The 21886-nt window shown below is 37.7% G+C and overlaps 1 protein-coding gene across 5 annotated transcripts in view; it reads left to right on the top strand.

Annotated features, from left to right (window-relative positions):
- Positions 1-3131: 3131 nt before the first annotated feature.
- Positions 3132-21886, top strand: part of TUT7 (terminal uridylyl transferase 7) — a 57055-nt gene continuing 38300 nt past the window's right edge. For 3 of the 5 annotated variants that reach the window (XM_065947368.1, XM_065947369.1, XM_065947365.1), the window contains exons 1-10: positions 3132-3247; positions 4409-4956; positions 9022-9203; positions 9568-9684; positions 10172-10349; positions 12064-12152; positions 13876-13927; positions 14910-14979; positions 15771-15897; positions 17284-17403. In XM_065947368.1, coding sequence (XP_065803440.1) covers positions 4440-4956; positions 9022-9203; positions 9568-9684; positions 10172-10349; positions 12064-12152; positions 13876-13927; positions 14910-14979; positions 15771-15897; positions 17284-17403 — 1452 coding nt within the window. In that variant the 5' untranslated portion in view covers positions 3132-3247; positions 4409-4439. Of the gene's footprint in view, positions 3359-3877; positions 3997-4408; positions 4957-9021; positions 9204-9567; positions 9685-10171; positions 10350-12063; positions 12153-13875; positions 13928-14909; positions 14980-15770; positions 15898-17283; positions 17404-21886 lie in introns of those variants that run through there. The other 2 variants (XM_065947366.1, XM_065947367.1) reach the window with 2 other exon arrangements.

Here is a 21886-nt window from a genome sequence, read left to right as displayed (position 1 = left end):
AAGAGATTCTACAGCAGGCAGAAGAAGGAGATTTTGTTAGATCTTTGCAATTTGTTAATGACCTCTAAACCAGATAGCCCCCACAATGCTAATTCAAATTGTTGGAAACACGTCTGGACCATGAAGCAATCACCTCAAAGATTCAAAGTGAAAGTTGCTCAGTCCTGTGCGACTCCTTACGACCCCATGGACTATATAGTCCATGGAATTCTCCAGGCCAGAATACTAGAGTGGGTAGCCTTTCCCTTCTCCAGGGATCTTCCCAACCCAGGGATAGAACCCAGGTCTCCCACATTGCAGGCGGATTCTTTACCAGTTGAGCCACAAGGGAAGCCCTCAAAAGTTCAAAGAAACTCAGTATTTCCTCCATAGACATCCCAAAAGTAGTTAAACCAAATTTAAAAATGCAAATAAAAAATACTTTAGACCCTTAAAAAGATGTATCCTCTACTACTCCTCCAGAACTCTAAACAGTCAAGACCAACTTTTCCTAACCAGTTCTTCCATACAGAATTACTCGACTAGGTGTGATGGTCCATGTAATAAATGCAGTCATGTATCATCACACTCCCTTTGGACTTTTTATAAAAGGTCACTGTCTGCCTGTCAGATCCTTGGCATGTCAGGTATTTTCAGAACCAAAGCATCTAGAAAAAGCATTATACGAAAGTTGTACCTACCTGTTTTAAATCATCTTTAGTATAGACAGTGGTTAAGAATACACTGCCTTATTAGTGATTGGATTCCAGTGGCTCTATTTACTTCACCATAAACACGATTTCCCCACCTTTATTTGTGTGTGTGTGTGTGTGTAATAAAGTTTTATTAAAGTATAAAGGAGATAGAGAAAGCTTCTGACATAGGCATCAGAAGGGGGCAAAAGAGTACCCCCTTTGCTAGTATTAGCAATGGAGTTATATACTCTCCAATGAATCCAAAGAATGTCTGGAGGCTGCAAAGACCTCACCAGACTCACTCCCATAATTTACATTTTAAGATAACAGAGTTGGCCAGAAGGTTTAATCCAAAGATTGTCCTCAGGCAGGATACATCCTTGTAAAGACCAGACCTACTCCCATAATTTATGTTTAAAGATAACAGAATTAGCCAGAGGGTTTAATCCAAAGACTGTCCTCAGGCAGGATACATGATTGTTATATAATCCTAAGGAATGTAGAGAAAAAAAAGTTTAAAAAGTTTGTCCTTTCTTCCTCCTTGAATATCCCAGACCTCTCTCTCTTTGGGGACCCTTAGACTTCTTATCAACCTGCTTAAGAAATGACTCTCTCATTCCCCCCTTTTCTTTTAGGAGAATTATGTTGCCTAGGGAAAAAGGGCGTCGTTCTCATTCCATAACTGCTTCCGAGCTGACAAAGGGCGTTGTCCCTAAATTGGTGAGGCAACATATTCTCCTAATCCTCATAATGAGGATGTCTGATCCAGGGGCTCCAAGTAATAGTTGGAGGAGGCTGTGGCACTCATAGGAGCTCGGACAACTATCTGTAAATTAAAAGCTTTTAGACGGTTAGAAAACCCCATTATACAGTTACAGATGTAAGGCAAAGTAGTCATTAAACCAAGTTAAAATCAAAATGAAAAGTCACATTATGTTCATAGTTACATCAGTCCATCTTAAGGTTGTTAGATGTCATCAGTTTAAGAAGAGGCATCACATGCGATTGTTGAAGGTATTTGCAGACTTGGAGAAAGTACTTTCCTTGAAGTGGATATGTCCACCATGTGACTCCTTCCACTGATGAAGAGGGGAGTGCTCCGCAGACCCAGCAGTTAGACCGATTGTGGAATGCAGCATAGGAGTGAGCCCAGGACAGGAAGGCATTGTCTTGAGGATCAAACGGCAAACTCAGGATTTCTGGAGTCAGCAGAAGTAGGCTCACACAGATTGTCAGGCCCATCTTGTCCTGAAGGATCCTGGACGAGCCCCCAAGATGAGATTGTTGCTGAACGATGAGACGCGGGATTCTTGGCCTCCGGAGGAGATGAATTCAATCCGGGACCAGAGACGAGGCTGGATCGCTCAGAGCTTTTGTGTAATAAAGCTTTATTAAAGTATAAAGGAGATAGAGAAAGCTTCTGACATAGGCATCAGAAGGGGGCAGAAGCGTACCCCTTCCCCACCTTTAAAATAGGGATAATGATATTTTCCCAGTGGAGCTGTCCTGAGGATTAAATGAGTAATTATTTGTAAAGCACTCAGAACAGTGCCTGGCAACAGCCAGTACGATCGTGTGGGGATTAAGACCATAATCCCAACAGAATCTCATGGGTTTAAATTTAAACGCCCTTAAAAAGCAGATAAATCAAAACCGTCGCATTTTCTAGATACTCCCTAATTAGTTGCTCCAGGCTTTCAAAGTATTTATAACAGGGCAGATAGCAGGGAAGGTAAACTCAACAGAAGAGACAGAGGGAAAAAAGGAATACAGGTTGTTCGCTAACTGCATTAGAAAATTCTCCGATCAAAAATTCGCATATGAATGCCCTCCTTGGTCATTCTGTGCGATTATACATTTTTTTCAAAACAAGATTTTGTTTTTAAGAGAAACTAACCCGCACGCAATCTTAAGAGGAGGAGGCGGGGCGGGCGGGGGAGGGTGGGGAGAAAGCATTTCCCTGAGTCTCACGGAGACCTGGGTGAACAGGAGACGCTTAAACGTTAGCGTTTCTAGAGAGTCGGTAACTAAGATCTCACAGAAACGGTCAATCATTCGAATTATCAGAAAAACAGCAAGCGTTACGAGGCCTCAGACCCAGGCTGAACTTGCCCACAGGCAACCCCAAGCATCCAGGGATAAAGCCGAGCCTCCGAGCCGACCCGGGCGTATTGCTGCGCCCAGACCGCGAGCTCCGCATCTCCCCGTGCAGAACCAGAGGCTTCCTCCGCACGCTTTCCCGGTGCTTTCGAGATCCAGGAGAAAGAGAAAGTAAGGTAAGTACGCCTCCAAGCGAACAAGAGCTAATAGCCGAAGCCCCCAAACAGACGGTACGCCCGACACTCATAAAACGCGCGGGCGCAACAGCCACTGCGACGGCGGAAGCGGGAGGGGCGGGGCTCCGGGTGACGCGGGCGTTTCCGGCGTGCGCGACGGAGCGCTCGGGCGGGGGCAGCGCCGGCTCCCAATCGCGCACAATGAGACAGCGCTGAGCGCCGGAAGTGGGGCTAAAGGAAAACACGGAGAGGGAGCCCGGCCGGGACAGGAAGAGGCGGGGGGCCGCGGCGGAGGTGGTGAGTGTTCCTAGGCGCCTTTCCCGCTGTGTCCCTTTCAGACTCGCGTCCGGGGTGGCTCTCCGGTGGGTTCTCCGGTCTCCAGAGTTGAGGGCGGGCCTGGCCCGAGAGGTACGTTGACTCCATCCTCTGCCGGCCTCCTCGCCTCAGTTGCGAGGACCAGGGATCCCCCAGGCCGGCGAGGACTGAGCTCTCGGGCTTGAGTCCACACCTTCACTTTGTATCAGACCCCTCGGGGACTGGAGAAAAAGGGGTCGGGATGGAGGCACTCGCCCCCAGGCCCCTGTCCGGCCGGGGGGGACCCCGGAACCCCATCGAGGAGGCAGGTCACTTCCTGCTTCCTGGTCCCCGCGGTGGCTTCGTGGCCAGGAGTGCGGAGACGCCTCCTGTTTCTCGGTCTCCCACTCAGAGGATGGAAACTGAGGCAGATCGGGGGTGGGGCGGTCACCTGGGGCTCGAGGAGGGAGAATTGCTGTTTCATGACAAAACCGAAGTTGTTTGGGGTGGGGAAATGAGGACTGGGGTGGATACCGGGAGTTGTCCCTTGGTCGTAAAGCCAGCCCCTCTGACCCGAGCGGAGCCTTGGTCGGAAGCCCAGCCTCTCTGTAGCCCAAGCGATCGGAGCCTGTCGTTCTGTATAGTGACGAGCGGAGCCCGAGGCCCCAGGGTACCGAGAAGGGACTGAAAAGTGGAGTCGAGAGATGTACTGCCTCAACAAAGTTTCGGTTACTCTCTATTAACACTTAAAAGTAATTGTCAGCTTGTTTTTTAAAAGACTGGGGAGTTCTCTGAAGTATAGGCTCGGGGTGAGGTATTTGGTTTTTTGGGGGAGGGGCCAAGGTTCTGAAGAAAAGAGCTTTCGTTATATAGATAAATGCCAACCAGCTTGGTATGAGTGACATTTTTTAATATTACAGTTTTTAAGACAGATTTAGTTTTCATCTTCATATTAAATAGTACTAATTTCTATGAAGATATTATAAAACTAAGCCTCCCAGTTCTAACATAATGTAGTGATTATTGGAGTGTGATGGAAATTAGGAAAAGGGTTTCTTGCAGGCTTTTATGCATCTGTACAATAAGTGTGTGATATTTTGTGAATTTGATATGATACCTTGTTATATCGATAGTTTGATGTTTCTCCAAAACACCTTCTTTCAGGTGAAGAGGAAGAAAACTGAAGTCAAAGACCATGGGAGATGCCACAAAACCTTATTTTGTGAGGCGTCCTAAAGAGCGAGGGACTACAGATGATGAGGATTTCAGAAGGGGTCACCCCCAAGATTATTTAATAATGGATGATTATGCTAAAGGCCATAGCAGTAAAATGGAAAAAGGCCTTCCCAAAAAAAAAGTAACACCAGGGAACTATGGGAATACCCCCAGAAAAGGACCGTATGCTGTTTCTAGCAATCCATATGCATTTAAGAACCCAATTTACAGTCAACCCACTTGGCTCAATGACAACCACAAAGATCAGAGTAAGAGATGGCTCTCTGATGAACTTGCCAGTAATTCAGACGGTTGGAGAGAATACAAACCTGGACCTAGAATCCCTGTTATAAACCGACCAAGAAGAGACTCTTTTCAGGAAAGTGAAGATGGATATAGGTGGCAAGATGGAAGAGGCTGCAGAACTATAAGACGACTGTTTCATAAAGAGCTGACAAACCTGGACACCATGTCAGAAATGGAAGCGGGAAGCCCTGGTAATGTTTCCAACTTGTCGAGTTACAACCCTGAAGTCAGCAATGTCTTATTTTTCATTCAGAGGAGCTTTATTATTTTCAGCAATGCAGTTCCAATTTTTCATAGTTTTGGCTTATTTAATGTGATTATTTTAAGGATAATCCTGTTATTTGGGAAGCTTCAACACACTGCATATATTGATTCCTTTAAAAGTTTACTTTGCCACAAGGCTCCTTTTACCTTAGTAAAAGTATGTTTCCCATTGGTGCTTTTTACAGAAGAGGGTGATCTTATCCCCCTAGGGATATATCATAATTTCTGAGTGGTATGTATGTGTTTTCTAAACTATATATTGTAATTTTGTACTTGAAATTATGTATGTCTCCATAATATAAATGACAGAATGTAAAGCTTAAAAAAAACTTATTTGATATAAAAGCATAGTATAGGTTGCATGTATCTCCTGGTACAGAGGGATACACATATTTTGTGTGAAGTATCAATGTCTAGAGGAGGAGAGTGCAAGATTTTTTTTTCTCAAAAGTGAACATGGCAAACAGGTTGAAAAACATTGGTTAAAAAGTCGGAAATTCAGTTAAAAGCTTTGCCTTTTAGTTTCAGTAAAACCAAAACCCAATTCTAAGCACCCTATGTGCTTGATAATTGCCCCAAAGCTGTTATTTATCCCTTCTTCTAAAAAACAAATAGATTTTGTCCATGTAGCAGAGAAACAGAAGAATCAAACAGCCTTGTAAATCTTTAAGCTGAAAAGAACTTGAAGGAATTGCAGCGCTGTCATGATGTATCAAAGGTAGAATCACAGTTTTACAGAGCAGGTAGCTGTGTCTCCGGAGAGGTTAAATTTGTTCCTACTTGTTTACGCAAAGTGGTAGATGAGGAAGTGGGCCTGAAGTCATGTACTGTGCTGCTCTGGCCATGAACTCGGCCTCACTGACCTGGAATCTGACAGAGAGAAATGAACACGTATTCATAATTTCTGGGCTTTCAACGTTTGTGTATATTTAAGTAGTTCTTTATTACTGTGTCCAAGTGGGACATGGACATTTTAATTTAGTTATCAATTGTTGGTCTTTCAGAAAAGGTTGATTTTGAGCAGCATTATAAAAGGAAAGGTTTACAGCTCAAAAGTTTGCCACCAGATAGATATTACAAGAGACTGAAAGCCTGTTTTTCTGTATTCCTGTCTAGTCCTAAAAGGAAACCTTAAGTGATATTGAATGGGACCTGCAGTTTTACTATCTTTTTGTTGAAGTCAATCCAAAACGCCAATGTTTTCTCTACATGAAATTACAGGCGTTTGCTTTCAGTTTGGAAATGAAGGACTGTTCAGTTTTTATCCTTTAAAAATCTTCACGAAGAAAATGTTAAGGTTTGGCATAATATTACTTACTGTAGCAAGAAGTTCAGTTTATAGTATAAGCTTTGCATTATACTCAGAGTATCCTTAAAAGGCTCTCATTAAAGGAACTGAAATTTTCTTTTTTTTTTTTTAATTTTTGTTCATTTTATTTACACTCTTTCAAAATATCAGTTTGGGGAGAACTTATATACCTTAAAGGAACTGAAATTTTCTTAAATCATACTTATATACCTTAATAACAAAGGTTCTTATTAAATGATATGAAAAGATGTAATGAAAATTATCATAGCATTGCTTTGTTTTTTGATACTAACTTTGTATTTTTCAGTTCACTTCACTGCCCCTACCTACTTCATTCCTCAAATATCCTAGATTGCCATTTAATATAGTTGGGACAGTGCCATTAATGATCTTAGCTGGAAACATCCATTCAAATACATGTATCTTTTGTAAATGGAGTAATGGACCATATTCAAATAAAATATGAGAAACTTGGAATACTGTATGTAGAGATTCATATTACTACCTAGAGCCTGGGAGGAGCCAGGTAGTCTTCCTCTAAGTAATTATGGAAATTTTTTTTAGCAATACCCAGCTTTGCCTTCCTCGATTCCCTCCAATGAGATTTTATTTGACTGTTTTTACCATGCAGGCCTATGAAATTCAGTTTAGGATTTTGTATACCTTGTCAGTTCTGGTTAATTTATTTGTTTGTTTATTTTACAAAGTAAAAGGGAGTTCTAATCTATTTTAGATGTGAATAGCTTTCCTACAAGAAAGGATTTTTCTTGTATTGTTAGATAAATTTCAGAAATCCATCCATGCTCTGATCTCTGCTTCAAATCCCTTTATTTGCTTTAGTCATGTGTGCCTGGACAAGGTACTTACTTTCTTGGACCAGCATTTTCTGCATCTGTATCCTGGGGATAATGTTAGCATCCATGATAGGATCACTTTAGGGATTAATCTGAAGCCACCTAGGGTACCTATGTTGCATCTGTTGCATGAAAAAATACTCAATATTGGTAGCTGCAGTTGTCATCATCAGGCAAAATCTCTGCAGCCCTCCATTTCTCTTTGTAAAGTTAACTGTACTTTTGGGGAGAAATTAAAGTCACTCTTTCTAGAAAAATTATATGACAAATATAGTGAGAAGCCTTTGTAATTGAGAGAGAGAAGTGAAAAAAGGAATTTGGTTCCATATCAACTTTTGTTTTGGTGAACCAACAGTGGATTTTTAAAAGATTGTGCTAATTTAGTTGGGAATAGAGGAAGTGTTAAAAAGCAATAGACTGATTTTAACTATTTGTCTTTTACTATTTTGTTCGGTCCATTTTGATTCCTATTAAAAAAAAAACTATTTGTCCTAATACTTTATTCTTTTAATTGCTGCTTTATCGTAGTATTGAAGCTGTTTGTAGAATTTAATTATATTCATCTCAGAGTAGTTTGAGTACATTGCGTGCTGCTTTTCCTTCAGAGCTGTTAGTGATAGCTTTTTTTTTTTTTAAATTAAGGATCCTATACATCCCTTTCCTGACATAATTTCTTTTCAATCAACTGATTCATTGTACCTGCTCTACAAGTAATGAGTTCCACTGAAAACCCCGCTTCATGCAGAGCATTTCAATTTGTTTATATTTTCAGAGAATAATTTTTGGTAAGCCATTTAAAAACTGTTCAGTCCACTTAATCACAATTTTAATTGAGGAAATGAATTTCATTTTACTTTTATATGGTACTAGCAACTTCATTTTCAGAGCTTGATGGAAATTACCAAAGCTATTTAGAACAGTTTTTTTTTTTGTAGATGAATTGCACAAACGTCTTCAGTTTTACTAAAGTTGAAAAGTCCTGAGTCTTAAAAAAGGAACGGATTCATTTATCAGTTATAAGGACTGTAGAACTAACAGCAGAGTTTATAAGCAGATGAATTAGTCTGTACTTGCAGAAAGCTTTTATTTCCATTGCTAATTTGTTTTTGTTTTTTCATTTGAAATGTTCTCTGTGCAGGCTCATCAAAGAAGCTAAAATGAAAGTAAAGATAAAATGGTTAATAGTTGTCTTCAGTAAATAAAATTTTGGCTTCAATTTCTTGAGTTAAACGTGGGGGAGGGCCCAATTCTATGATTGCCCGATTTACAATTTAGTAATGGATTTTCACTCCAGATAAGAATGAAGTTGATTTCTGAGTTCTTTGGAGATATACTGTCCATCTTTACTCCATTGGGGTTGTATACTTATAAAAAATGAAAGCAAATGTGGACAGTTTTCTTTAGAATACCAAGTATCCTTACAGGTATATTAGAAATTATTAAATATATGTGCATTATACATTATATTATGTATTAATTATGTTAGAATTACTGATGTACTTGCTTTCAAGTGATAATTTTTACTATTGCTTGAAAAAGCTCAGCAGTATGCCAGGAAGAAATGATAGAATCAGTCAGATTTTATGGTTGAAGTAGAAGTCTTTTGTTTTCCAAAAAGATGGCTTCTGTGGATTAGTGTATCCACATGTTGAGGTGCTTAGTGAGCAGTTAAGCGTTTCATCCATGGGAGAGGTGTACCTTCCCTTTTGCTCTGTGTTCAGGTGTCATTCAGCTATCACGTGATTTCATGAATAAACATGTAAACTCTGCTTTGGACTTGGAAGTGGTGTTATTCCGTATCGCCAATAATATTTTCCCCCTAACTTAAGAAAACAAGAAGCCGAGGTCCAGACCTCGGAAGCCACGGAGAACTAGAAATGACGAAAATGAACAGGATGGAGACTTGGAAGGCCCTGTGATCGATGAGTCTGTGCTGTCAACGAAGGAGCTGCTGGGCTTACAGCAGGCTGAGGAGCGGCTGAAAAGAGACTGCATCGACAGGCTGAAGAGGGTAACCGCTTTGTTTGTTAGTCAAAATCCTTGTTTTGGTTTAAACTGTGTTAGTAATTGGAACATGTGCTTTAATGAATTATAGATCCTACTTTGGTATTTAAGCACTACAGAGCAAAAGTGATATTCAGTTTGATTTAATAAAGTTTCCCCTTTTTTTTCAGAATTTCTTGTAATAAACAATCATTAGCATAATGATAGTGACAGTAATTTATTAACAGTTTAATAAATGTATAGGAAATCATCTTTTGGCCAGCTTTTGTCTACCTATATTTTGTCTCTGTACATCTTGCTCTCTACATGTCTCTATAAATACGTATTTATATGCAAATATATACATGTCTGTAAATCTCTTCAAATTGTAGCGACCAAGAAACTACCCTTCAGCAAAGTACACCTGCAAACTTTGTGATGTTTTAATTGAATCCATTGCATTTGCTCATAAGCATATCAAAGAGAAGAGGCACAAGAAAAACATTAAGGTAAGTGTAATGTAACCTAAACACATATGTTTGTCAGTTATTACTTGTCATCTTTATGACTTTGCTTAAGACTGTGATACTAATAATTTGGTTAATTATTGCTGAATTTATGTTAACCAGAATATACTGGTCAGATAGGTTTTGCTGGGTAGTCTTGTGAATTTCCTTAGGACAGTATAAGGACGAATGAAGCCAATGCTAGGACCTAGATATGTGTCCTTAGGCCAGTAATAACAAAGTAAATAATTTGCCATTGCTGTTTCTAATGTTCTTTCCTTACACTTTTTCCTTATTCCTCCCTCCCCTCTATTATTTTATGTGCATAAAGAAGTGTGTGCGTGTTTGATAAGATGAAGACTAACACAGCTAAAGGGAGAAGGAGGGCTGAGAAAAATATTCTAGAGTACTGTACAGGGTGTTGTCTCAGTGACTGGTAGAAGGTAAAAATGGTGTGAGTCATTTTTAATCTCAACATTGATCTTAAAAGGAGAAGCAAGAGGAAGAGTTGCTCACCACGTTACCCCCGCCTACACCCTCCCAGATAAATGCAATTGGTATTGCCATTGACAGAGTGGTACAGGAGTTTGGCTTACACAATGAGAACTTGGAACAGAGACTAGAAATTAAACGTATCATGGAAAGTGTGTTCCAACACAAGTTACCAGGTATTTTCTAGATTTGTTTTTCTTTTTAGCTACCTAAAATACCCCATTCATTTTTCTTACCATTAGTTAATTTTTGCCTAATAGAAATCAATTTGCCATGTTCTGAAGCTCTCAATTTTTCGTTTTTTATGTTTTTGTACTGAAGCTGTTTATGTTTTTGTTTTTCCTGGCTTACCCTAGGGTAGCAAAGACTTTTACATATGTTGTTATTAACCTGTCTTCATTGTGAGTTTCATTGTGTTCGTCTACATGTCCCATATTAATTAGAGCACTGTGGGACTCTTGTGTATATGTTTTGTTTACCTTTCTGTTTATTTTCCATCTCTAAGTTCAGTTCCTTTTTTAGTTGAGGTATAATTGGCTTACAGTATATCAGTTTTAGGTGTATAGCATAGTGAGAACAATATTTTTTATACATTACAAAATGATCACCACACCTTTCTACCTATGTATATTGACAGAATATTTTGAGTTAAAGTGTCCTGGAGTCATTTTCAAGTTATCTCTGTTCAGAAAAGGTTCTGTTTAACCAAGCTTAAAAGAATTGCACCATCTAAAATGAGCTTTGAAAACTATTTTATAATAAATTTTGTGTACTGTTGAATTGATGTTTCCAAGTTATGTCTATGGAGCCATGAAAAGCTATTTTTTTATAGAAAGCTCCACAGGTGATTCTAATCCACAGCCAGGGTTGAAATCAAATCACTACTTGAATTTATCATTGTATTACCCATCAAACTATTCATTTTACTGAAATATTCATATAGTATATGCTTCATATTCATATATTTGTGTTCAGAAAAATAAAGAACAAGAATCTGTTCATTTCCTTATATTAGGTATCTCATCTTTGATGTTGTAGACAAGTTCCTGAGATGTCATTTGTAATTTTGATTTTTGTCATAGATTTCCATTGTAAAGTTGAGTGTACTTTGTCTTGGAAAAATTGTTAAAACCCAAAGAAATTACTGACTTAACCTGGGAAAGAAAAAAGATACAAAGTTCCCTTTTTTGGCCCAACAGTAGTAAAACATTGGGGGGAAAATGCCATAAAATAAATATAGGTAGTACCCATACACACATCTTCCTCTAAAGAGTGACTCACTTTTTGCCTAACATTTTAAGTTATATCAGTGATATATCTAAAGTTTTCCTGAAAGAATTATATTATGTTAAATTAAACTTTTTGTTTATAATATAATGAGTATTCATATTGAAAGTAATGTAATGCTGATTTTTATGATTATTGTTTTACTGAACCATGATCTTTATAGTAAATTCCACCTATGTATGCTTTCAAAAAGCTGAATGAAGTATTTGCATTAACTCCTCTGTGTACTCCAAAGTTTATAAACATAACAAAGTTAGACATCTCTTTTTGACTTCCATATTTTAAAAATCATTTCAGCTAGTATTTTCTCTGCAAAATGTGAAGTAATAAAGGAAGTATATGTATTTTACAACTGGTATGAAAAGAGTGGCTATTAAAGTAAACTACATTCAATGCAGTCTTCTCTTTTAAATAAAATACAGTGAAAGCAAGAGCCAAAAGTCACCCATTCTTGTCCTTTCATTGTGCCAGACTTGAACACTGTTTTTCTTTTGTGTGTAGTTTTAATTGATGGTTCCATTTCTGAAATAGCAGTGTCTTGCATTAACTATTGAGAAATTTTACTTTATAAATGACTTCTATTTATTTAAAAATTTTTTTTAGATTGCTCTCTGAGATTATATGGGTCATCCTGTAGCAGATTCGGTTTCAAAAATTCGGATATAAACATTGACATTCAATTTCCAGCCATTGTAAGTACAAAATAAATGTTAGAATTTTCACAGAGTGGTATGGAAGTTCTATTTTTTTTTCTCTAAATGTGAGCTATATGTGGTTATATTTTAGATGTTTAAGGACTGTTTAAGTGTAATTTTTTTTCCTTAAAACTACTTTGTTTTTAAAAGTATAATTTTTTCCTGAAAATTTTTAATGTTCTGCATGCCTTCAATTTTAAAGAGTATTTCTTCTTGTTCTACATATCTTTCATGCTTTCTCCAAACACTGGTTTTTTTAACCATGTGAATCTGATGGCGTTACTTAGCTCTATTAACTTGAAAAGATTAAATTATCTTGACAATTCAGCTTTGCAGTGGCAGCAAAGGATTTCAGATTTCATATGGGGGTGTGTATGTGTGTGTATATATATATACACACATATACATACATATAAACATTTAAGACCTGCAAGCTCCATTTGTTTCTGAGTTTCCTCTTACATACACCCACCTTGTAAAAATAATTACACTTTTGAAGAACTGCACCTAGCCTAGATTTCTGGCTTAAACATGGTTCAGAAAGATGTTGCTGAGTCAGAACTTTAAAACTGGAAGGCACTTTAGTAGGTTATTCATTTCCTTACTGGTGGTTCCTGCAGGCCAGTTTGCAAATGGTTTATGCCCATTTACTTGGGTTACTGCTTAAAAATAGAAGTAAAGATTTCTGACCTCCTTCCCCAGATGTTCTGTTTCACACACTCTCATTCCTTGCTATCCCCAATTACTGTAGCTACCTGGTCAGTTGACCAAGATTTTACTTTTCTTTTAACCTTAAATTCTAATATTTTACCAGCATGGCAGTTATTTTGATTTCATGTCATTCATTCGAGTCTGTGTGATATGCCAAGCACTATACTAGGTTCTAGAGGACAAAAAAAATATGATTACATGAAATTCATACCTAGTGAAGGAGATAAGTAATTATGTATAGATAATTAATTATAATAAGAGCAATTCAGAAAAACAAGGTTCTGTGACAGAAAACAAGCAGTCCTGAAGCCCCTTTGAATTGATAACATTTAAACTGAACTCTAAAAGATGAAAATGGATGGAGAGAGTGAAGGAGTATTTTGGCTTGAAGGCACATCATTTGAAAGCATTGAGCATGGCCTGTTCAAGGAGCTAAAGGGAAAATTGTTAGGGCTGTGAAGGAACCTAGAGAAAGTGGAGCATAAGATTAGGATAGAGATGTAGCCTGGATCCCAAAATGCAGGAAGCTGGAATTTGACTTTGACTAAGGGCATTAAGGAGCCAGACTGAGAGTTTTAAGGAGGGTCAGGACTGGATCTAATGCATGGTTTTAAGTGGTTTTGGTTCCCTGTGTAGCAGGGATTAGAGAAAGGCAAGACAAAAGTGGACACCAGTAAGCAATCTGTTGAAGTAGTCTCACAGAACATTAGTATAGTATTAACAGGTTGACAGCTTCTAGCCACAACTTGGAGATTTGCTGAGAGGCTAATTAACTCATGAATTAGAGAATCAGGAGTTAACTGAGTAGTCAGTCTCTTTTTGCCCACAGTCATCATCTTTCAGTGCTCATCTCTCTGTGTCTGACTGTGTGCACGTAGCACAATGATTAGTTCATTTACTCAGGTAGTAAGGTGCTTTCTAGTTTGGAAAGGCATTTGAGTAACTTCAGATGATTGTGAAGCCAAAGTACTTATAAATTATTTGATGTATTCATTGATTTATTTCCTAGATGTCTCAGCCAGATGTTCTCTTACTTGTCCAAGAATGTTTAAAGAACAATGGTAAGGCCAAATTCTTTCCACATTTTCTTATTAAATTTTTCTTTTGTCTATAATTTGAATATATCTTATTTCTCAAGCTTTGAAAATAAGAAGTCATGTTTTTTTATTTACTTATATGAGTAATAGCCAAACAAAAAACTAAAGCAAATGCCCATGAATTATTAGCAGGTTAATTGGAATCTTGTTAGTTGTTCTACTATGCAGAATAACTATTTTGTAAATAAAGCTTTTTGCTTTGTGATAATGTCACAATTTGTAAAGATTATACAGGCCCTAGCCTAAGACTGGGAAGAGTCAAAATATGTAAAATTTACTCTTGATGTTGAAACTAAAGGGTGTGCATCTGTATTCCATGGTTCAAATTGATACTTTATGAATAATAAATAGTGTGACTCAACTCAGATTAATGAATCAACAAATAATTGTTCCCATGTATGTTATCATATGTCCAGATAATGTGCAGCTGGGACTTGACAGCTTGTGTGCTTTCCATAGGCCTGGTTCAATTGTCTTATCCCTGAGTTAGTCTTTCCCATCCTTTTTGTTCCTACTGAATGAAATGTTTAAACTTTTCTTCTTACTTCAGTCAGTATGTATTTTGACCCCACATGTTTTAGTAGCTTTTGCAGCAATTTTGTTTTTTATTGTCCTATCCGTATTTATAATTATGTTACTGACCTAACATTTAAATGTTTTAGTTCAATAATGTAGCCATTTCTAATCAGTCATTAATTTTGTAAAATCAGGATTTTTTTTTTAAATAAGGGTTTTAAATTAATGTGATTACTTGATTCTTGAATGTAATACTTTTTCCTTTTCAAGTCATTTTTATTTCATAATCATCTTTTAAGAGCTTTATTTCATAATGGTCTTTCAAAAGACCCAACAGATGATGCGCAGCTGGTACTGGTACTTTATCTAATTGTGCTTTTGAACAAAGGCTTAATTAACTAATCTGTGTCATATTCATTTCTTTTTCCAGACTCTTTTATTGATGTTGATGCGGATTTCCATGCTCGAGTGCCAGTGGTGGTGTGCAGAGAAAAGCAGAGGTCTCTGTTTTTTTAAGCTGTTTATTAAGTATCAGCTTGCCAAAAGCATTTGTACTTTACTACATCTTAATGTCCAGTTTCTAAAATTACAAGCTCCTAAGTGGTTAATTTCATAAACTTACTATTAGCTTTCTCCCTCTACTGTTGGTGTTTAACCCAAGAGGAAAAGGTGTTTTATTTTAAAAAGAAGAAAATTACTTAAAAGAAAAAAATATAGAAAGGAAGCATTTTGATCCATTTCAGTAAAAAAAACAAAAACTGTCAAATAGTTACTTGCTCTGATCACCTTTATTTGCCATTCTTTTTAGCAGCAATTTAAATAGTACTGAAAACAGTCAGTATGACTTCACCCAGCTCTCTCGCTCCATCTGGAAACACTCCCATTCCCACTGTAGATGGATGGTGTGCAGGCTGTAATGATTCACCATCAAGCAGATTCCTCCAGCTAGGGAAAACACTTTTGCTCCTACTAAGATGAATTCATACTCCCATTTGAAACATTTTACACTTCTTCTTTGCATTTTCCCCTAAAAAGCTGTTTTAATATAAGAAAACGTGACAGTTATAGCTCTTACAAAATAAAGTTTACCCAGAAAATAGCTGCCCTATCTTATTTTTAAGCCAGTTATTTAAATGACCCATAAAGGTTTAATGAGTTTTTTATTTTCATTTTTAAGGTGTTTATTATCAGTGTAAATTAGTTGGTGGTGGTGTAAAAGAAACCTGATATCTGTATAACACTTGATCTTTTCTCTTTTTCCTTCCCATTGTCACCCTCTACCCCCAACCAGTGGTCTTCTTTGTAAAGTGAGTGCAGGAAATGAAAATGCTTGTCTGACAACAAATCATTTAACTGCCCTTGGAAAACTAGAATCAAAGCTGGTTCCTCTGGTGATTGCATTTAGGTACTGGGCAAAGGTAGGTTTGAGTTCTTTAAATGAATGAATACATTCTACATATGCATAAGCAGTACTCTTTGATTTTTACATGGTTCATTTAATCTTAAATGTTTGGATGCATATTTATAGACATCAAGAGAGTTGGCATCTGAGTATTAGAAATTCTAGTGTATATAGAAAGAAAAACTGTTTCTGTTTGACTATAGCATATTGTTCAAAAGATCATTGATTTATGATACTTATTAAAAATTAGATTTGTAGGTCAAATCTGAGTTATGGCCTATGAGTTTACACTTTAACTAGTTTTCTGAAGTAAGTCTCAGATACAGGAGAGTTGAGATAAAGCCTCTTATACCATCCAATAATAAAGCCATGCTTAGTCAGTCATGTTGACTCTTTGCTACCCCATGGACTGCAACCCTCCAGGCTCTTCGGTCCGTGGCATTTTGACAAGAATACTGGAGTGGGTTGCCGTTTCCCCCTCCCACGTATCTTCCCAACCCAGGGATCGAACCTGCATCTCCTGTACTGGCAGGTGATTCTTCACCACTGAGCCACCTGGGAAGCCCCAGTAGTATACCCAAAGACTCCCAGAAAATGAAAGCCACTATCTGATCTTGCTTTACATTTCTACAGTATTTTAAACGTGGTATCCTAATGAAATGCTCAGATGAACACGAGAGCATCTAACATTTCTCCAAAATATAAGGTCTCATCACAATTATAAACTTGAGATTCTGTATAGAAAAAAGCCAAAAGCTTTATGGATTAGGATGTGGCAGTGACAACACATAGTTCCTGTTGCTTAAGTCGAAGATGCAACAGAGACAGAGGATGCCCCAGTCTTAATTGAGTGAACTGGTAATCACAATATGCTGTGCTTTGAAAGCAGCCTCCTACTTCATCACTAAGTTGTTATTTTCTGCCAGTGCTAATTGGTTTGCCTGCTTTATTTCCTCTAATTATGTTTCTGACCAAAGCATGCATTTTCCAGGTAGCAGCTAAGCGTGAGGGGACCATTAAACTGAGCAAAGTCAATTGGCTTACATTTGGGATTGAATCATTATTTTGACTTTATTAACAAGTTTTTGAACCAAGTGAATAGATTTACCATGGATATCAAAAAATAGATTTTTAGAGCCTTTCACAAGTGAGTTTAGTTAACAAAATGAAAAAAAAAATTTTTTTTTCAAAATGAAAAATTTGAAGTGGAAACTGTCACTGAAAACCACAATATGTGTTTACAACATAAGTATAAGGAAGTTGGGTATTTTGTCATTATGGAGTTTCATTTTGAAGACTAAATCACGTGATAAATGGAAATGAATTAGTAGATTTTAGACCAAATTGCATAAATGACAAGTTGGTACAAAAGAATGCTTATCTTCTTTTCTCTCATTTATAGCTTTGCAGTATAGATCGCCCTGAAGAAGGAGGTTTGCCACCTTATGTGTTTGCTCTGATGGCCGTTTTCTTTCTTCAACAGAGGAAAGAACCCCTTCTGCCTGTTTATCTAGGATCATGGGTATAAAACATTTTTTGCTTATATATCTGATATTGATTTTATTATGGGGCCACAATCCCTTGTGCATAATTTCAAAGTCTAAAAACCTAACCAGAACTGACAAGAATTTATTTATCCTATAATTGTGAAAATTCATACCTCTCACTGCTGCAATATTAATGTATTTGGCTACAAGATGCTGCCATATACTCTGCTAGGGAGACTGTTACTTTTCTAAACCGAAGAAACATAATTTATGGAACACATGATCTTGAGGTTTGTAAGACAAGAGAATGTGAACCTACATTATCATTTGCTACACACTTTCTTTGGGTACAGTTTTTTAATTTGATACGTTGAATTTATGTATCACCTCCAGACAGACCGTAGGAAGCATTCAGTTCACTATCACTTTCTTTTACTGGTCTTTTTGTTCTCTTTCTACCCTTTTCCCTGTGAAACAAAGGAAAATATAAGTGCTTAGATCGCTACTCATACCACAAGATGCAGAACTTAGAAGTCACCTCTTAAATAATATTTTGCTATAATCTTTAAGATGAATAAGACTTCAGTAAGGTGACCACTCTTTCTCTCTGGATAAATTAAAGTTGAACTGATTTATTTAAATAGTAAGATTTAAGAAGGAGCCATCTCAAAGTCAAAATGAGGTTATTTTCATTCTCTTGAAATCCTCACTTTTAATCCCTAGGTAAAATTCCTTGATAAAAGTCTTATGTGTATCCTTATTTTATAAAAAGCATCAATTGGTAAAACTTACTGTGATACATCCAGTATTTTAACTACTTGTCTTTTTACCATATGCAGGATTCTCATCATAAGGAGGAGATGTTCCAGAGCCATAGTTTAACTTTGGAGATATATATATATATTAAATAAGATCTTAGGGAATTTTTTTCTTTATACTAAATGCGTTGAGAATTAAGCAAGGACCTTTATCAGGCAGACCCTGAGATGAAGAAGGCTGGAGCAGAAACACTGTCCTGGCTTTAGGAATTGCAGTCTGCTGTGCTGCGACCCAGTTGCCTAAACGGAGTTCTCTTTGTACTTGTGGTACTGAAATTAAAAAATTCAGGGTATCCTTGCTAGTCTGTTCTCCTCATGAAAAAAAAAGGGTGAGAGAACAAAGTCAACCCTTAGTTGACAAATAACCCTTTTCATCAGACCTAAGTCTGATGTGAAAGTCTTTGAAAAAGTCTTTGAAGTTTTCTTTTCACTTTGATCCAAGAGAGATAGGACTGTAAGATACAATCAAACCAGTTGAACTCCTGGGCCAAAAAAATGTCTGAGAAGAGGTTGGCTGTGTTGCCATATCACTACTGTCTTAGTAAAATCTGCCTTTTCTTGTGTCTTCATCATCTCTGAAGTGGGCATCTGTCACTGATGTGAAGATGCAGGAAAAAAAGTGCTTCTCTTCTGGTGATGGAGTCTCCTCAGGATTTGCTTACGAGAAGCATAAATACCTTTGTCTATAGCCAAGTGTATTATTTCCTTGGCAGTGATACTAGAAGTTCTCTAAGATGACAGAATTTGGTTTTGATTATGCCTTTTATTTATTGAAAATTTTAATGACAAAAACAAGTATATAGTGGTCAAACACTGGGTTGAACTGTATATATCAAATAAGGTAGACTACTGCCTGACCCAAAGTGATCTTAGTTTTCACCTTCTTAAACTAGTCAGGTATTGGTGTGCTGGTTTCTGCTAGAGTATTAATCAAAAATATACAACAAGTGACAGAAAAGAAGTTCAGTGCCTTGTTCATGCCAGATATTTTATATCACTGTTTCTGTAGAAAATTATTGAAAACCTCACAATGATGTATATGAAAGTATCCAAACCATTAACTTCTTCAAAATCTTTAAATCACTCTGTATGTTAGTCATTGTACTAAGCCCTGAAAGTAATACATGGGTGAATAAGATTAGATTCTTTGTCAAGAAGTTTAGACTATCATATTTCTGTGCTCTGATCTGTGTTTTCAAAAATCTTTTGGTCATTCTCTCCCAACCTACTTAGATCTCTTTCATGTTGGAGACTGTCTCTCTGACCTTTTATCCCAATTAAAATTTTTGTTTTATTTTCATTTGATACTGATATGTGAGTTGTGAATGATGAATAGATGTAACCCTGTCTTCTTAGCCTCTTTTATCCCCTACAACAATATTTTACTAGTCTCCTAGTAAATATTTTCTTGAATCATTTTTATTTTAGATTATATAAACTTAGCCCTTAGGAAACAATTATTTTCACTTTAAGAATGCCAGGTAATACAGTATAAAGAAGAGTAGTGTCAAGCGTTAAAAGTTTGGCAGCCCTGAGAGTCACCCAGGATTTGCCACTAAAATCCTTGTAACCTTGAGCAAGTTGTTTAATCTCTGAGCTTTGGGGAAAGACTCATCTGAGAAATTTTGAAATGAGATCATGAATGTGTAACTCCTAGAACAAGGCAGGAGAACAGATGTAGTCCTTTTCCCCTTCAATAGAAAGTCAAGTTCCACTTAATGGTATGGAAGCTTGAACTCGTAAACAAGTGATCCTTCTGGAAATAACAGTTGTAAATTCTCAACAAAACACATAAAATAACAACCTGAAGGCTCTGGAGACTGAACAAACTCAGACAGACTTTAGAGAGAAGCCAAAAATTAAGCAAGTGACCCAACATAGAGTGAGTTCCTGTTTTTCAGTGGCTTTACTAGTAGAAAAGCCACCCCTCTTTCTGGGCAGAGGAACTAGGGCCACCAAATAATAAGGGGGAAAAAACAAAGAAGGAAAATACAGAGAAGTGTAACCTTTAATTCTTTCTGGCAACTCAGCACATCTCTGACTGTTGACCAATTCAGTGCACCATATAAGGATCTTGGAAGTCATAGCTCCATCCTCACAAAAAGAAAAAAGCTGAGCATGCTGAAAATCAACAACTCTTATTAGATCCTGCAGAAGTGGGGTCATGGAGAAAACCACTGGCCCCCAATTGGAGAGACAGGCAGATATGTAACTTGTCAGAGCAGAAACCCAGGAACAGAATCCTGCCACTGGAACCACTACCAGGCTAAGAAAACAGTGATTCTTGAAGTTCAGTTTGGATAAGCATGAAAGTGAAAAACAGCAGGGGGCCCATTCATAGGGTGCTCATTTCATGAGTTTTATCTCCAGAAATGCCCACCAGGTTCCTCAGGGTAAAGATCCAAGAAAAATCCTCTATCGAGGAAAAAAGTGGTCAATTTGACATTGCCTAGAACGTTCTGCTGTCTAATGTAAAAGCCTGCCCTCAAGGGAAACAGTATTACCAGAGCCAAGTTGGACTATAAAGAAAGCTAATCGCTGAAGAATTGATGCTTTTGAACTGTGGTGTTGGAGAAGACTCTTGAGAGTCCCTTGGACTGCAAGGAGATCAAAACAGTCCATCCTAAAGGAGATCAGTCCTGGGTGTTCATTGGAAGGACTGATGCTGAAGCTGAAGCTCCAGTACTTTGGCCACCTGTTGCAAAGAGCTGACTCATTTGAAAAGACCCTGATGCTGGGAAAGATTGAGGGCAAGAAGAGAAGGGGACGACAGAGGATGAGATGGTTGGATGGCATCACCAGCTCAATGGACATGAGTTTGGGTAAACTCCGGGAGTTGGTGATGGACAGGGAGGCCTGGCGTGCTGCGGTTCATGGGGTCACAAAGAGTCAGACACGACTGAGCAGCTGAACTGAACCTCCTTGTTAAAGTGCTGAACTCAATATGCCAGCAAATTTGGAAAACTCAGCAGTGGTCACAGGACTGGAAAAGGTCAATTTTTATACCAGTCCCAAAGAAAGACAATGCCAAAGAATGTTCAAACAACCCCACAATTGGACTCATCTCACACACTAACAAAGTAATGCTCAAAATTCTCTAAGCCAGGCTTAAACAGTATGTGAACTATGAACATCCATATGTTGAAGCTGGATTTAGAAAAGGCAGAGGAACCAGAGATCAAATTGGCCAACATCTGTTGGATCATCAAAACAGTAAGAGAGTTCCAGAAAAACATACTGCTTTATTGACTATGCCAGAGCCTTCGTGTGGATCACAACAAACTGGAAGATTCTTAAAGAGATTGGGAAAACCAGACCACCTTACCTGCATCCTGAGAAATCTGTTGCAGGTCAAGAAACAACAGTTAGAACCAGATATGGAACAACGGACTGGTTCCAAATTGGGAAAGGAGTACATCAAGGATGTATATTGTCACCCTGCTTATTTAACTTAGATGCAGAGTATATCATGTGAAATGCCAGACTGGATGAAGCACAAAGTGGAATCAAGATTGCTGGGAGAAATATCAATAACCTCAAATATGCAGATGACACCACCCTTATGGCAGAAAGCAAAGAACTAAAGAGCCTCTTAATGAAAGTGAAAGAGGAGAGTGAAAAAGTTGGTTTAAAGCTCAACATTCAGAAAACTAAGATCATGGCATCCGGTCCCATTACTTCATGGCAAATAGATGGGGAA

Source organism: Muntiacus reevesi, chromosome 10 (genome assembly GCF_963930625.1).
Source record: "Muntiacus reevesi chromosome 10, mMunRee1.1, whole genome shotgun sequence".
Lineage (NCBI taxonomy): Eukaryota > Metazoa > Chordata > Mammalia > Artiodactyla > Cervidae > Muntiacus > Muntiacus reevesi.
The sequence above is the reverse complement of the archived record's forward strand: the minus strand, read 5'-3'. Positions and strand labels throughout refer to the sequence as shown.